Raw genomic sequence first — 17,042 nt, 5'->3', positions numbered from 1 at the left:
CTCTATATCTAAACTATTGTATGACAGAAGAAGTTGAATTTTCACGTTAAGTGGAAAATCAGGGTCTTCATTAAATATTCTGCTCATATAGTGCTTATATAGTTAGGAAAGCAACTTGCACAATTCAAATTAATCCTAATTGCCTAAACTGATTATACTTGGTGCACAACGGAACAACAAATCATATCCTCTTGCCATTTATAGATTTTCATTAAGCAGTGACATCTCAATTACTTAGAATTATGTCATGATTTTAAACATTGCATCTAATTAGGTATATATATATATATATATATATATATATATATATATATATATATCAACAAAGTGGCAAGTTGATAAATAAATCAATTTAAATTCATGTTCTCTAAAGAGTCTTTTTAGGAATGAGATTTAAAGACAAAAACCTGACCACTTTATGTACCATATATATTTTTGTCATAGTCTGAGGTTCGCCTTACAGATAAAAGGTAATTTGACAGATTGGAGTGTGTTACAAAGTACTATTTTCTAGTCAGCACTGGCAAAGATCTCAAACAGACAAGTAGCATGTTCTAAGGAGCAAAAAGTCTAATTCTGACTCATTTCATCCCTTCATTTCATTTTTTATTTTTATTTTTAAAAACTGAAAACCAAACAGTGGAACTCCCCAGGCAGCTTTCATTTGAAAGCAGATGCAAGTTCGTATATGCTATGCATATCTGAAATACAATCCTCAAATGTAAACGAGGATGTGAAAAGAAAATGGAGGCAGCGTATTTCCACAATGCATATGTTGATTGTAGTCCTTTTAGGGCCAAAATAAAAGGGCAGCTAAAATACACATACTTTAGGGAATAGGGTACGACTATTGAACAACTATTTTTTATTAAATAGAAAATATTAGGTTAACTGTTGATACAATGTTATCACAAATCAAAAACGGTACATGTGACATATGACAAACATGCTATTTCAATAAGGAAAATATTGAGGAAAAGCTTACTGAGTTATTATGTGTAGTTGAAGTGTCATAATAAATTGAAATCACAAATTTGCTATTTTATTACAATTGCATTAGCTTACCCTGATTCTACTGAAGACAATGTGTGCAATACCATCAGATTTCAGCCAACAGATAATTGACCAGTGGTTAATTCACCATATTAAGGATTAAGGATCTGGCACGCCAACAAAGTAGAAATATAAAATGTTTTAAATGGGGATACGCAAGAGAAGCGCCGTGAGATGTATACATGCACATACAAAGGTACGTGGTCACTCAGTAAAAGCCCTCTGTAAAAATTGCCATTCTGTATACAAACTTAAGTGATTTGACCATGTAGAGATGTGCCTTTCAATCTAAAACTTTTTAATTTAGAAACTAAAAGTCTTTTGGTAAAATTTCCCCCCATCTTTATGACTATCTACAATACTTGGTTTTAATTGCTATATTGTTTCTATTATTTCTCTCAGAACAATTATTATGTTAATACTGCAATAGAATAAATAACTCAATTTAGGCAGCCAACTTATTCTTTGTGGAAATTTCATTCACTTTTTGTAACAGTAGAGTATACTGCAACTGAAGAAAGTCTTATGTATGACTCGATATTGTGTGTTATTGCAAGGAAAGTAAATGGCAACACACCAACCATTACTAGATATCATAAAATGCTAACATAACAATTCTGGGCTCAACTTATTTGCCATAATGATGATCAGCAATATCACGAAGTTTGACCCACTGTTTAGCTAGCTACTGCAAAGCCTACTACTGCGGTTAATTTTTCCCTGGCCCAAGCGTATTTTCTGTTGAGAATAATATGAAAGTCTTACATATCTTCTATCACATCGACAAAAATGGATGTTTGTCAACTATGAAGGAATGATGCCAATTATAGGATTACATCTAAATTCTTGGCCAATCAGTTTGCTCTATAATCCTAAACATTGGAAGGAAACCTCTTCCCCTGATTTTATTAGTGTGAATTTGAATAAATCAAATGGCGTAAAATTATAACCATGAAGGTTCCATTGAAAAAAATATTCAAATTGCATAAGAATATACATGAGACATTTTTATGCAACCCATTCTAATGCAAATATGTTGTGCTAATCACTCAAACAGTTCAGCAGTCTTAAGTTACTCGCACAATATGAATGCACAATTTTCTAGTCATAGGAGCCACAGCAGAAGTTGTTGCATGCCTAGAAAAAGCACCTATTCTGTTTATAAAATACTTTGAGTGTCATTGGGACTTAACTATCTCATAAATATAGGCAATTGTTCAGTACATCATAAATTATTCACAATTTTGAATGTTACTATTTCACATGTTTCTCTAGAAAGTTTAAGATGATTTTAATTCTGACTGACATTATTTGGTGTCACTTGTTAAAACCATAATTCCTGTATTCTTCAAATATTCTAAAAATTCCAAAAGAACGTTTAAAATCAAACTTACTGGACATTTAGAGAACTGAAGATCTTGTGGGAAAGGCAAAATATCTTACTATTTAATGTATTTCCGCAGAACCATAGTAACTTTTCTGGTAAACAGTTAGACAAAAATTGAAACATTTTAAAAAATATTTTTACTTTTTGGGGGGCGGGTTAATAAAAACAAATACAAAATGCCTTATTTACCGCCCACATTGGCAATCACAACAATACTAGATAAAAATATATCTTCTTCTTTTTTAAATGACACTGTGGGGACTGCCACTGAGCATCTCTCCAATCACTAATCAGAACTTGAATGAATGAATTTATTCATTTAATAGCAGCACTCCAATGTCTGAACCACATGTAGAAAACAAGTTTCCAAGCTTATTTCCAAAAGACATTAATGGATTCTAGTTCACAGCAAACAACAGGACTAAGAAATGGGCAGGGCCGCTGGATGTGCAAAAAGGGCGTTGTCTCACCATGAGCACATCTAGACTTTAGTTAATAGGGTTCTTGTATATACAGTATGCGACCACAATGTAATTAAAAGGGCAACATGTAGAGAGACACGCCTGCCCTGCAAATAAACTATGTGGCCTCTAGGTGACCACAACTTATTTTTTGAGCCTTAGGCTCAATAAGGCCTAATCCCATTTACCATCACAGCCTGTAAATTTTGAGAGCATTCATTGATATACTAATGAAGTGAAATATCTTCAGAACATCCTTGGTTTGAGGTACAAAGTAAAAACTTAATAACTTTCTCCACATCATCTGAAAACTTCTATGTAAGTGACTAACATCGAAATCATTTAGTGTGATTTTAAAAAGGAGTAAGCACAAGGATATAAGATTGTATCCAACAAAATTTTACTCAGAGTATGCCCACTGAAATTAATGGACCTAAGTTAGGCATGTTTATTAATTTTATTGGGTCTGCTTTTAATATGACTAATGTTGGGTGCATTCAATGATGCCTGCATATGTGGCTGAGATCAGCCTCTCTTTGCAAGGCACAACTATTTTGTAAGAGCACATTATAACCATTACAAAGGAGACTCTTAATTACAGTGTGCAAAAGACTTTGGTAAGGTGGCCACAATTTGTAAATTTTAGTAATTATTAGAAATACCAGTAATATGCTCAAGAACAAATAGTATGAGGAGGTCATATATATTTTAAAATGCATCTTTAAAATTAGAGGTTGTTCACATTGCTCATATACTAAATCACAATCCTAACAATGGGATTGTCATAATCCTCACAATGGGATTTCCTCTCAGCCATTGTGTTTTCATGCCAAAGCTCTTTCTGTATGTTTAACAATTATTTCACTCTGACTAGGTCAATTGTAAACTGCTTCCAAATACTACACCACTCAGACCTGTTAGCCACCCTCCTATCCATAAAAATACAGGTTCTAGCTGTTAGTATACAGAAAACAATGTGCTTTAGAACCTATTAAACCCAATCTGTTCGGTACAAAACCCACTGTGGCTTCTAAGGACCATAGAACCAAAGCCTTCTTTTATGGTTGAATTAACAGTAACATCAAGTCAGCAAGTGAGAAAATTTCTCTTCGCTGGCTACACACTTTAGGAAAAAGAGAGCGAGAGAAAAAGAAAAGATGCTAACACTGAAATAATGGGACTGCAGTATGCATGCACGCATGCATGCATGCCCAAATGCACGCACACACTCTCTCACTCTCTCGCTCTGTCTCACTCTCTCTCACACACACACATGCACGCACACACACGTATAAATCAGAAAGTCAACTCACAGAATCTCCAAGTCACGCAGGGCTCGGAAGGCTCCATCTTCAATGCAGCTGATCTGATTGTTGTCCAGTTGCCTGCAGGAAGGAAGGAAAAGTATGAAGGCTTGCCTGGTAACCACGCTGCCTTGGAGCACCATGTTCTAAGCTTCCCTGTCACTAAGGTGTCCCTCCACCCCCTTGCAGTCTTTGCTTGTCACCAGGAGGAAGCTTGCCTGTAGTCTGCCACACTGCTCTGTCTCTTTTCACTGACTGTCTGAAAGAGCTGCATACTACAGCACACTGAAGCCTGTCAGGTCTCAGTAAATATTAATTGCGCTCCCCCCCTCTAAGGCAGAAGGGAATAATTTCATTACATTAGGGCATCCAATCCATTATGAGCTTTTACCGTCATGTCACTGAAACAATTTCATTAAGCTAAAGGCCTGTAAATCATTGGAGGTCACCACGCTGCCCCCCGTGACCTCACAGAATGCTGTTTTCCCCCTTTTACTGGAAGTTGTAGTCCTCCGTCCTGACAGTACTAAATCTCAAGGCTTTATCTGCCCAAGAGCTTCAAGGGTGTATGGGGAATATACCAATTCCAAATTAGACTCAACTAATCTAATTTTATAGTCTTTTTATTATTCCAAGCACCAAATGTCTGTGGTGGTTCAATGTTTTTTCTGCATTGTTACTGGCCCCATCTGGTAGGCCTGTCTATTGAAACATTTCTGACCACCAAACACAGAATTACTACAAGTATATCAAGCAAGTCAGATCTAATCAAGGAATTAAATGTAAAAATACACACACCAGGAGTGAATTCTTTTCCTTAGGCACTTTAGAATATGCTGGGTAAATGCAGGGGTTACCAAATAACAGAAAGATGCAAAGAAGAAAATGCCTTATAATGCTGATTTCAAGATCTCAGTTTATATCACTGATTATAAAATCTCAGCAGGTGTTTCCACACTACCTACAGATATACAACTCTTTGCCCAATTCAATACAGAAAATGACACAAAAAAATGTCTGCACACAGGGGTTGACTTGGCCCAGGCACAGCCACATCTGTTCATATTTCTGGACTAGGCAATTATAATTTTATATACAGTATATTATGCTGAGCTTTGTACTTTTGTAAGGTTTTTTTTTTGGATACATCTACAAATCTTGCTGCTCCTCCAAGCCTGCTGATACTTCTTTCATATGCATGTGTGGTATTTTTTGGCTTTATAAAGACCACCTCTTCCAGAATTATTTCTCTAGTAGCGTATAGCACGGGTGTGGTGTATTTTGCTACTTACAGTGAGTCTGAGAAAACCTTTAAACTTTGTTGGAATTTCAAAACAAAGAAGAAGAAAAACAAGTACAAATTAGATTTTGTTAACAAAGATAGCTAATTAGGTAAGGATTTTTTTTCTAACATGAAATTTGTTTTTAAGCTTGCAATCCTAAAACATCTGCCCAATTGTAGACCTTCTATGGTCTACCAGGCTGAAGCTGGTAGGACAGAAGCAAGTGTGAAGGAATGTTTTCGCATTCCTTCATACATTTTTTTTTTTTTTGCTGCTCTGTGTGTGGTTGTTCATGCTTTTAAGGCGGGAAAGATTTCGACATGCTAAGAAGTGTGTCTAAATTTCCTGCCACTTGGGGTCATGCCATGCAACTGAAAGGGTTTTGGATCCTTCTCCAAGCTGCTTCCCAAAATGTCTCCAGCAAGCCCCCAGTCCCGACAATGCCAGCACTGGAATTCCTAAGAAACCTAGACCAGGTTACTAAATAGGCTTCGACTTCATACAGTAGTTTGCAAAATAATAGAATATACTTAAATCCCACTCAAGTCATACCGGTAACTGAAACCTCCCAACATTTCACAGGTGAAAACAAAGACAAACTTGTACTTAAACTGTTTTAGTCTGAAACACATTTACACACTGTGTATTGATGATTGTTGGAGATGTGCAGATACTTTGCTGACTTTTTTTAAAAAAAGTAAGTCAAGTAACTGTATTAGGGGGTATTGGGCAGGTATAAAAACACCTTCAAAACTTTTGAAATTGTTAATTAATTACCTAAACAAAATTGTCCATGTTTCATTTATTGTTGTTTTGACCATCATGGTCATAGCAATCTCAGAAAATCATCATCATCACACACACACGCACTTAAACAATAATGTCAGTACTGTTCAAAGGATTTGGAATTAGTAATGAATCAGCTAACTGTTGGAAGAAGGCAATTTCTCCACCCTTGCCAGGTTGGCTTTTTGAAGCATGAGACGGCATTACACATGGCTACAAAACAATTAACTGAAAATCCTTTTGTAGCTCGTTGGGGTTGTATCAGACTGTGCATCTTCAATCATGGAAGGATCCTTGATCTAGAGGGCACTTCTGTGTAGAGAAAGAAGGCAAAGCATTTTCCACTCCTCCTTCCTTCTTCAGCCTCCTGTGTCCCCAACCCTTGTCTAGTGGTTTGGGGAACTCTCTGGAGCAGCACATGAGACTACAGGCAAAAAGAACAAAAAAACCTTTTTTTTCTCACAGAAGCCCCACCCCCACCCCTCCAAGCAAAGAACCTTTTGTAAGCGGAGGTACATAGCCAGATACAAACCTTGGTCTTTATCTGTAAACTTTTAAAATGATAAATTAAAGTCATTTCCACCATTTGTTATAATGTTGATGTTTGTTATATTCTCTTTGCTATAAAATATATGTTTATTGAAAATACAGACACACATATAACACGGCTCCACCTTTGACTCAAGGGTCAAGGCCTGAGCTGCTTCTTCCACCTTCTCTCTCACTCCCCCCTTCCCATAACACATTGCTGATGGCTCTTCTCTGCCTTGCTGATTATATTTGTATTAATGTACTCTGCAATTGTTGTTGTGGTTGTTAATTCTATTTATATACCACCCCCTTTATCAAAAGATCCCATCCCCAAAGTGGTGTACAACATTAAGAATATATTTTATGGAGCATAATAATAATAAAAACATACAACACAAAACAGCCTAACCTGCTCTGGATTTAGATGTGATATGTGCATCAGCACGCTGCCCATAACACTTTCGTTTCCTTCTTAGATTTAACACTGTTTACTCTTTTATTGGCACATTTGTCAATTATTTTTTTTTTATAAAAAAGCAAATTATTCTATAAGTACAAACAAACACACTGTGAACTGGAATGTTGCATCCCCCCCCCTTTCACAATGGAGTTAGATGCAACTTATTGAACACTTGCAATTCAAACACATTCAGAAACATAATCAGGTGTATGTAGGAAGCAGAACCGCACATAGTCACATCTGTCTCTTCTAAGAACTGACTCTCATGCTACAGTCATATGAACTTTACTTAGCTGTAAGTCTCATTGATCTGAATGGAATTTACTTTGGAGCAGACAAGTATAGCTTTACAGTTTCAGATATTTAGCTTTCTAGGTACACTGGGTAAATTTGAAGAATTCTAATACATGTGGGTGCATGCTAGTAATAATTTAAATAGGCACTAGACTACCCCTTGCCTATGAATTTCAATGAAAATATATTTTTTAAAATAGGAGCTGTTTCTAGTAAATAAGGATAGCTGAAGCATTTGCAACCAGGGATTGGCAAATTTGCCAATTTTGGCTTCGCTCAAGTTTCTCATTTTTCAGCTCTTCAGTTTTCCACATCGGTTTACACTTTATTTAAGGGCCACATTAAAATTCAGCAGCATTTCATTGTGAATTTCTCCTAATATGCACATCTTTGCGTGCAGTTTTGCCTGATATATGCATTCTTTCCATTAAATTGCTGTTGTATGCTATTTTCCATAACATGTGTATTTTATACATCCCCTACCATTGTATATGCATTACTTGGCTGTAGAAATGTATTGCAAAATCCAAAAATGCACAAATTTTGAAAGATAATATGGGTTTGAATATTGTTTAAGAAAGTACAAAATAGGTAAATTCACCTTTAATTAGAATGGAATAAAATTTCTGCCCCATCCCTAGCTGTAACTGATGAGAGGATGGAATTCAACAGCCTTAGATATTAAGTCCCTCAACTTCAAGTGTAGTGCATCTTTTGATGAATGGGATAAAATAGGCAGGAATTGTTAAACCTAAATCCGTCCTTCCCTTCACACACTTTAAGTAAAATATATTAAAGCAGTCACTTAGCATCTGCAAGGTTCTCTGATATTGTGTTTTGTGCAGAACACCTAACACCTGTGTTGGTTATGCAAAGTTTGCTTATTTTCTTGTGTAGTGTTAGATGCATTTGATTTTAGATACTGTACATGAAAACAAAAGCAAAATTGTTTATCCCAATCCTTGCAGAGACTTGGCTGGGTTTGAAAGATCAACGCATTAGCAGTTCTAAACATACTAAGAAATACAGTCCCTTTAGGCACGGAAATTCAGAAATAGTTCATGTTCAGTAAAATACTTCATGTGTCTTAAAAACACACATACGTTCCAGCTATCGTGGATCAGTGACAAGTAACTGTCTATTTAACCCATAGTGTTTAGGGTCTCTATCTTTGGTTTAGTCTTTTTTAAAGCCCTGAGCTTTTTTAAAAAACTGAACAACAGGATCCAGATTTTATGTTACGCATAAACACACATCACATAAAGGGGGGAGTGTGTGGAAGGAAGGTCTGATTGGTGATATAAAGCACACTGAGAAGAAATTGGGCTAATAAATGCAAAAAAATCCCTTGCCTCCATGCCTGAAATGGTAGATCAATAAACAGAGGGGAGCTGTGTAGGTGTGAGCAATGAGGTTAGTGACAGTGGGGTGGAGTAGGGACAAGGGTATCTAAATCCTTTTCTGCTTGGACTTTCTGCCCTAACCTCCTCTTTCAACACTATGTACAAGGGAATGGCACAGGTGCTTCCCTCTGAAGGAAAGAAAGCTCTATGTGCTCTCTCACTATTTTACATACAGAGAGCACAAACAACAGGGGGAAAGGCTGTCTTCTTTTGTGTCGCCTTCCCAGAGGTATGTGACTGACTATTCCATTTCGTTCAGTTTTTGTTTTGTTTGTACAAAATCAGTTAGACATAATACGGTAAGAGCTAGACACTATTGGAAATAATGCTGGACTAGATAGATCCCTCTTCTGATTCCGTAGAGATATTTTTATATTCTTAACCTGCAGGTAGCCTCAGGGAAGAGCCAGAAACAGCTGGAGATGAAAGCAGGTTGATTTGGGTAGTCGTCGTCGTCCCCCCGCCGCCTTTTGCCCTCCACTGCCATTTCAGGCTCTGCACTTGAAATGATCCCGTTTAAGTCTATTAATATTTTAGGAGAAATATAATGTACTAGCCTAACATGCACCTAGACAAACTGTGTTTGTTTAAAATGAGTGCTATACTCACATTCTGAAGTCTTTCCATCCAGCTATTCTTAGGCACAGCCAACACTAACAATAAGCCTTAGGCTGTATCATGCAACTGCTGGGAGATTTGAACACTTTTAACACAATCTATTTGTGTACATGCATGGGAGGAGTACGATCAAGGTGGCAAGCTCTGCACCTGAGGTATTTGGGGATGGAGAGTGGAAGGTTATCTACTTTTGCATGCAGAAGGTCCCCGGTTCAACCTCTGTCATCTCCAGGTATGATGTGAAACATCCTGCCTGAAACCCTGGAGAGCGACTGCTAGTTTGTGCCAAAAAGCTGAGCTTGATGGATCAGTAGAATGACTCAGTACAAAGTATCTTCCTATGCTCTTCTGCACTTTCAACAGACTTTCGGAACAACTGCTATGTACATACAAAGTTTCTCTTGCTACTGAACATGGTACGAGAAAAGCTTTTATATAACACATATATAAAATGTGCAGTATTTCTCAAACATTTTTATACTTCCTTTCACATCAGGCCTCATTTAGCGTACAGCAGATTTTAAGAATAATTCATCAACACTAAAATATATCTCTCTCTCTCTCTCTCTCTCTCTCTCACACACACACACACACACTGCAACTAATATCCCAGGGCTCAGTTAAAAACATAACAATCTACTGGAATTAAACACCAGCAAAGGCCTGGGAGCATAAATATGTTTATAATAGGTTCCAAAAATCATTTGTGTTGGTGGCCTGGACCCAGACTCTTACGAAGTTTCTTTAGAGAAAGCAGACACTGTTTTAGATACAGCTTAAATCAGCAACAGTTCAGGATTTATGTAAGCCCATGTTTCAAAATTTAAAGGACAAGAGGAATGCACAGACATATCCAATCGGTTAAAAAAAAATTGGGAGAAGGAATTCATTGTGGAGATTTCTCATGAAAAATGTGGCTGTGCATACAAACAGAAGGTAATAAACTTAATTAAAGTAAACCTCAAACAGTATTTTTTTTATAAAATAATGCAAAATAGTATTATACGCTAAATTAATTAATTAAAGGAACAGCATCAGATATCTGTTGGAGGTTTAGAAAAATTAAAGGTACATTTTTTCCATATTTGGTGGGATTGTTGCTTAATTAAAAGAATTGTGGAGAGAAATAATTAAAGAACTAGCCGGTTGTCAATTGCAAGTGAATCCAGTAACAATGCTTTTGAATTATGCAAAACATCAGGTAGAAAGTAATGCAGTTTTTGGCTATTCATAGGATCATAGCAAAGGCATGATCAACAGACACAATACCGTGAACAGACCAATAGATCTGAATTGCTGAAGGTGAAGAAATTTTAAATTGCAGCAATTGCATATTTACAGACTGCATATTCTACACATTGTTAAAACAAAAGTTAATTACTTCCCCGCAATCTAAACAAAATTCAAACAAAATTCAAGGGGAGAGCTATGGCTTAGAGGTAAAGCACATGCTTTGTAAATAAATTATCCTAGTTTCAGTGTGTGGCATGGCTGGGGGAGACCCCTGCTGAGTGAAAACAATACTGTGAGTGCAAACAATACTGAGCTCTATGAACCAATCATCTGACTTGGTATAAGGCAGATTCCTATGAACCATGGTACTAAAGAAATAAGAATTTGAATTTTGATTCTGCCATGTACTCACTAGATGGCTTAAGGCAGGCAGCTTTCTCTGACACTTTCCCACAACTATAACATGGTAATAATGCTACCAACCTATCTTAAAGAGTTTTTTTGTAATGCTTACAACAATAAAATATATGTTAAATGCACTAAGCATTCTAAGAAACTGATAAATGCCTAATATAAATTGTATTAATGAAATAAATGTTATAAAATGAGTACTGTAGGTATCACAAAAGTTTCCACCTCCTTCCTAGTTTGGGAAAGATCACTTGACACTCACCTACATTTACTAGAACTATGCAAAGATCTAACAGGTTCTTACCAACTTTGCAAGAATGCCTGCATGCACACATATGTGCATGTATGTGCACACTCACATTTATTTTGTATGGCTTGAAAACTTGCTATTTCTTTAGACTGAGAATGGCCTTGAGTTATATTGTAAGTAAATATTATGAAAAATACAGATCTGAATTTAATGATCATATTAAAATCTTAAATCTCCCTCATTCCCTTCCCCACTTTTCAGTTTCAGGATTTTTACAACATCCTTGTTTTATTTTGCTCAATTGCTGATGTAATGAACACTGCATACCAAACACATAAAAGACCATCTCCATAGCAATTGGTGAAGGTTTTATTGGTTTCCCTAGTTACTCTTGACTGATAACCATCTGTTGTTCTCCACTGCCCAGTGGGGAAGAGTAAATATGAGAAGGGAGGGGAAATAGCCATTATGGCCTTTCTCAAAGAGATGTTACGGTAAGTGTCCCAACCACGTTTCAGGCTTTGATAACAAATCCTGCAACTTATATATATCATATTATGTCTCACTCTTCTCCCTTTTGTTGTTTTCTCAACTCTAAAAATTTAGATTCTAAGTGCATCAAGAGCTTACAGATTTTTACTTAAGGAACTCCAAAGCACCATGTACTTCTGTGGTGCTGTATATAATGACAACATTACAATATCTAGGTTAAGATCCAAACCACTTGAAAAGGGGGGTTAATTTAACATTGTTCAAACTGAAATCCCTTTTCATATGCTGTGTGGAGTTTTCTACTCTAAAAAATCATTAGAATCCTTTCAGAACACAAACTTTGAATGCTCAACTTTGCATCAAAGATTGGATCTTGACTTCTAAAAATAATAATTTAAATTGGAGGAAGATGGCTGCTTGGGAAGAGGAAAATTGACTTTTGAAGCCATTAATTAAACTACAGGACAGTCTGATCTGATTTTATTGCTTGTACAGGCAGATTTAATAATTCGGATTTGCTCCCACTAGATAAATGCTGCTGGCTGCTAAAAGAAGCATTCCTCTTGAGAACTCAACTTCTGATCTGTTTCAGTAACTAAAAAAACAACATTTTAAAAATGATCCTATTGACCAAATGAAGAACAAGTCTTTTGGATTAACCTGGGTTAGCCTGCTTGAATTCCAATGGTGGGATTCAACTAATGATTCCCATTAGCAGAAGCCCTTTGCACTGGTTTCTGCTTGTATAACAGCGCTTCCTCACTCTATTGAAATTGGCTCGGTAGGCCAGAACAGTGCACAGGGTAAGGAGAAGAGGGATTGTTCCATTCCACAAACTGAAATGCTTGCCCTGACAGCCTTAGTGTGATGTTAAATTCCTCCCCATTTGTTTGTAATGCAGTAACACTCTTGGAGAACTGAGACAACAGTTTGGTACACACATTTAAGGCAAAATTTCAACTTAAAACCCCAGCTCAATTCCCTCATAATATTTTCAAAGTGATAATGTGTGTGTGTGGGGGGGGAGGGGTCAAACATTGGTTAAAACATGAAGCACAGAATTTTCTTCTGAAAATTGCATACCACAGTCTCAAAGTTCAAGAAAATTACTGCATTATCCCTGAATATAGTGCAGTATGTCTACTGGATAACACTGAAATGAATGCTGGTGTAGACTTTCAGGATAACTTTCTTCATTTCAAATATGAACCTCAGTTCATTTTCAAGGGATGCAGGAAACATGAAATGCACAATTTAGTGTGATAACATCCTTGACGATTGAGACAAACGAATTAAAGTTAGCAGACACATTCAAGACAACTTTCTACATTTCAAAAATAAACTCTTGCACCCTTTTCCAAAGGAGGATATTACATATAGATTATAATGTGACACTGAAGAAAGACTGTTTGTAAACTTTGATTTTCCTAGTTCATATTCAGGGATGGGAACCTATAGCTCTCCAGCTGTGGTTGGATTCCAACGCTCATCAGCCACAAACAGCATGGCTAATGGTCAGAGAGAAGGGGAGGTGTAGATCAGCAACATCTAGAATACCACAGTTTTCCCATCCCTGCCATACATTAAGTAATAATAATAATAATAATAATAATAATAATAATAATAATAATAATAATTTATTATTTATACCCCGCCCATCTGGCCGGGTTCCCCCAGCCACTCTGGGCGGCTTCCAAAAAAACAGAAATTCTAAAATACAAAAATCCATCAAACATTAAAAGCTTCCCTAAACAGGGCTGCCTTGAGATGCCTTCTAAAGGTCTGGTAATTGTTCTCTTTGACCTCTAGTGGGAGGGCATTCCACAGGGTGGGTGCCACTACCGAGAAGGCCCTCTGCCTGGTTCCCTGTAACTTGGCTTCTCGTAATGAGGGAACCGCCAGAAGGCCCTCGGAGCTGGACCTCAGTGTCCGGGCAGAACGATGGGGGTGGAGACGCTCCTTCAGGTATACCGGACCGAGGCCATTACAGAACCTTTCATAATAAAACAGATTGGGATTGTCATAATGTGAATCAGGCTGGATTAACACTTTCACTTTCAAGAGACCTAGTGAAATCAATGACACTTAAATTAGCCATTACTAACTGAAATCTCATAAATTTCAAATGATTTACTTAAAGTACGACTAAATTTAGATCAAAGCCAGTGGAATTCTACTTAGAATACTCTTAAAAGCACTTTACATCAACTTTAAAAATCTCAATGTACCGTACTTTAGAAAGCAAAGTTTCTGATGTGAATTGATGTTTAAAGGTAAAGGTAAAGGGACCCCTGACCATTAGGACCAGTCGTGGCCGACTCTGGGGTCGCGGCGCTCATCTCACGTTATTGGCCGAGGGAGCCGGCGTACAGCTTCCAGGTCATGTGGCCAGCATGACAAAGCCGCTTCTGGTAAACCAGAGCAGCACACAGAATGGTGTTTACCTTCCCGCTGTAGCAGTACCTATTTATCTACTTGCACTTTGACGTGCTTTCAAACTGCTAGGTTGGCAGGAGCTGGGACCGAGCAACGGGAGCTCACCCCGTCACAGGGATTCGAACCGCCGACCTTCTGATCAGCAAGCCCTAGGCTCTGTGGTTTAACCCACAGCACCACCCGTGTCCCTGAATTGATGTTTACTACCCATCAATTCTGAAACCTCTCAAAGCTTCCAAATAAATAATGAATTGCACCTCCTCTAACTATTGGAAGAAAACCTAACAGCCTTTTACCTAGCAAAGTGTAATGGGGATGGGGGGGGGAAGAGATATAGGACTTAAGGGTTCTCTACTCAGTTTTCAGCTCCAAACTGATACATGTTTCAAATGATTATCAATTTACATTCAATAAACACTTTCTGGGCATTTCCATTTTGCAGAAGGAAAAAAAAGGATTCCTAAGGCTGCAATTCTATACTGTACACATATACCTGAAGTAGCAGCGCATACGGTGGGATAGAGCAGCAGAGCAGTCCTCCTGACACTGTCGTCACTAAAGCTTATTTGGATGGAAATGGGGCAGAGCAGTGGTGAGGATGGAGGTGTGCATGTGTTCTGGCAGAGTCATTCAGATGCTCCTACCATTCTGCTTGTCAGCTTGGCCTTGCCGTCGCCCTGTCCCATCCTGATAAGCAGCAGTGACAGCAAAATGGCTCCGCTGGTACAGTCACACCACATTAAATTCACTGCCATCTTGTTCTTCACCTCCTGGTGAGTAGCAGCAACATGAATGGCTGGGGGGGGGGCAGGTGATCGGCAGCGCCCCAGCCCACCACCCACTACTGACTTTAACCCTAATTTCAGATTCCTTCATGTTTCAGCATGTCCCTGGAAGTTGCCGCTATTAACTACAGAGGGGGGGAAACATGGTGGTATTCTACACCTAATAGCAGCGATAGAGAGGACAGGATTTTCCATTCAGGAATTAGGGCTAGTGAAAGGGATAAAGCCAACCTTTCATAGTGCTCTAACCACAACCCAAACTACCTCCCTCCCACAGCAGCTTTTAGGAAAATAAAAAGACATCAGGATGTCAAATATCCAGTATGCCTTGTACTGAATCAAACCATTGGTCTTCCACTGACTGGCAGCAGCTCTACAAACAAAGATCTCTTCTTACAGGCCTACCTTGAGATGCCAGGAATTAAATCTGGGGCCTTTTGCATGCAAAGCATGTGATCTACCACTGAGCTATGCTATACACCACCCCTGCCATTGCAGGAAGCATAGGTTTTTAAATGTTTAAAACACAGACATAAAACCTGAGCAGTTAAGCCTCCTATTTTTTTCATCCCCTCCATCCCTCTTAAAAATTATTGCTTGAGGGTTTTTTCATTTTTGTTTTAATTTCCGCTAACGGATAGTCAGACATCTGAGATACAGACCACCCGCTTTACTTTTTCTTATATAGTCTGCATATATACAAAATGAGTACAACAGGAACACATAAATGTACAAATCCAACATCTCCCAAAAGAAGACTGTAACTTAATCTATTGTTCTGGTTTACACTGTAATAAATTTGTTAGCTTTGAGGATGCCACAAGAGTCTGTTGTTGTTTTTTAACTAAAATGTAATCTAGATTTACTAATTGCCACCAGCCCTGCATTTAGAAAGCTAATGTGTCAGAGAGAAGGTTCTAGGCTAGACTTCTCCCTGCATACTAGTTTTTCTGAAGTGATACAGCCCTCGGGATGGCTGCCCCTTATACTCTACAGTATATACAGATCAGTTCTAAGTCTAAGAAATATTCTATGGCCAACATCATTAGACTACATGAGTTCATTGCTTATATGCATATGTAGAAAATAATATCCCAACCATTTTGCACCACCTTTATCAATTATGTCACAGGGCTATATTCCTAGAATTATTTCCACTTTGTTGAAAAAGGGGGTGCTGAGCAGACACAAATATTGCCTGAAAATCCTGCTCTCCCAATGAGTTTAAGTGAAGGGGTCACACTGGCATAATTCTGCAGCATCTTGCTGAACAGTATTAATAGCCCTTCACGATTGGTTCAGTCCATGGTTAAATTATATGTGTTCTGCTGTTTTGGCCAAGACACTACATGCTCACTCTCCCCCTCCCCTCCCAACAATCCCCAGAGAACAGAGTAACTCAGTACAAAAGGTTTGCATTAAATGTAATGAAACAAATGACAAAATCAATAAACCAGGAACTATGAGGCTATCATAAAAATGATGTAAACCCAGAGTTCACAATGGTTATAGAGCTATTTAAAATTGTAATTAAAACCAGCACAATTTTTTCCTAGGATAAAAGCCTCCCTGACAGCCCCAAATATATGCTACAGGAAATATTCAACAAATATATCCGAAGTTGGCATGAAGTCAGCATAAATTAGTCAAGGATCACCTCTAAGTGTACATTTTTAGTCAAAGGAATTTTTTTTTTTTAGAATGTTGGATTTTACATGATTTTTGAATCACACTGCCATCTATTTAGCAAAGCTACACAGCTACGCAACATATGGCACTGACCAAATTAATTTAGTTAAATGTTCCAATCAAGTGCCTGACAAGGAGGTTTTGTTTAATATCAATGGCAATAAAT

The 17,042-nt window shown here is 37.6% G+C and overlaps 1 protein-coding gene across 2 annotated transcripts in view; it reads right to left on the bottom strand.

The window, feature by feature from the left end:
* Positions 1-17,042, bottom strand: part of SLIT3 (slit guidance ligand 3) — a 414,666-nt gene that overhangs the window by 157,898 nt on the left and 239,726 nt on the right. For both annotated transcript variants that reach the window (XM_035105174.2, XM_035105175.2), the window contains exon 6: positions 4,215-4,286. In XM_035105174.2, coding sequence (XP_034961065.1) covers positions 4,215-4,286 — 72 coding nt within the window. The remainder of the gene's footprint in view (positions 1-4,214; positions 4,287-17,042) is intronic.

Source organism: Zootoca vivipara, chromosome 2 (assembly GCF_963506605.1).
Source record: "Zootoca vivipara chromosome 2, rZooViv1.1, whole genome shotgun sequence".
In the NCBI taxonomy this organism is placed as follows: domain Eukaryota; kingdom Metazoa; phylum Chordata; class Lepidosauria; order Squamata; family Lacertidae; genus Zootoca; species Zootoca vivipara.
Note: the sequence above shows the minus strand (reverse complement) of the source record. Positions and strands in the feature narration are given on the sequence as shown.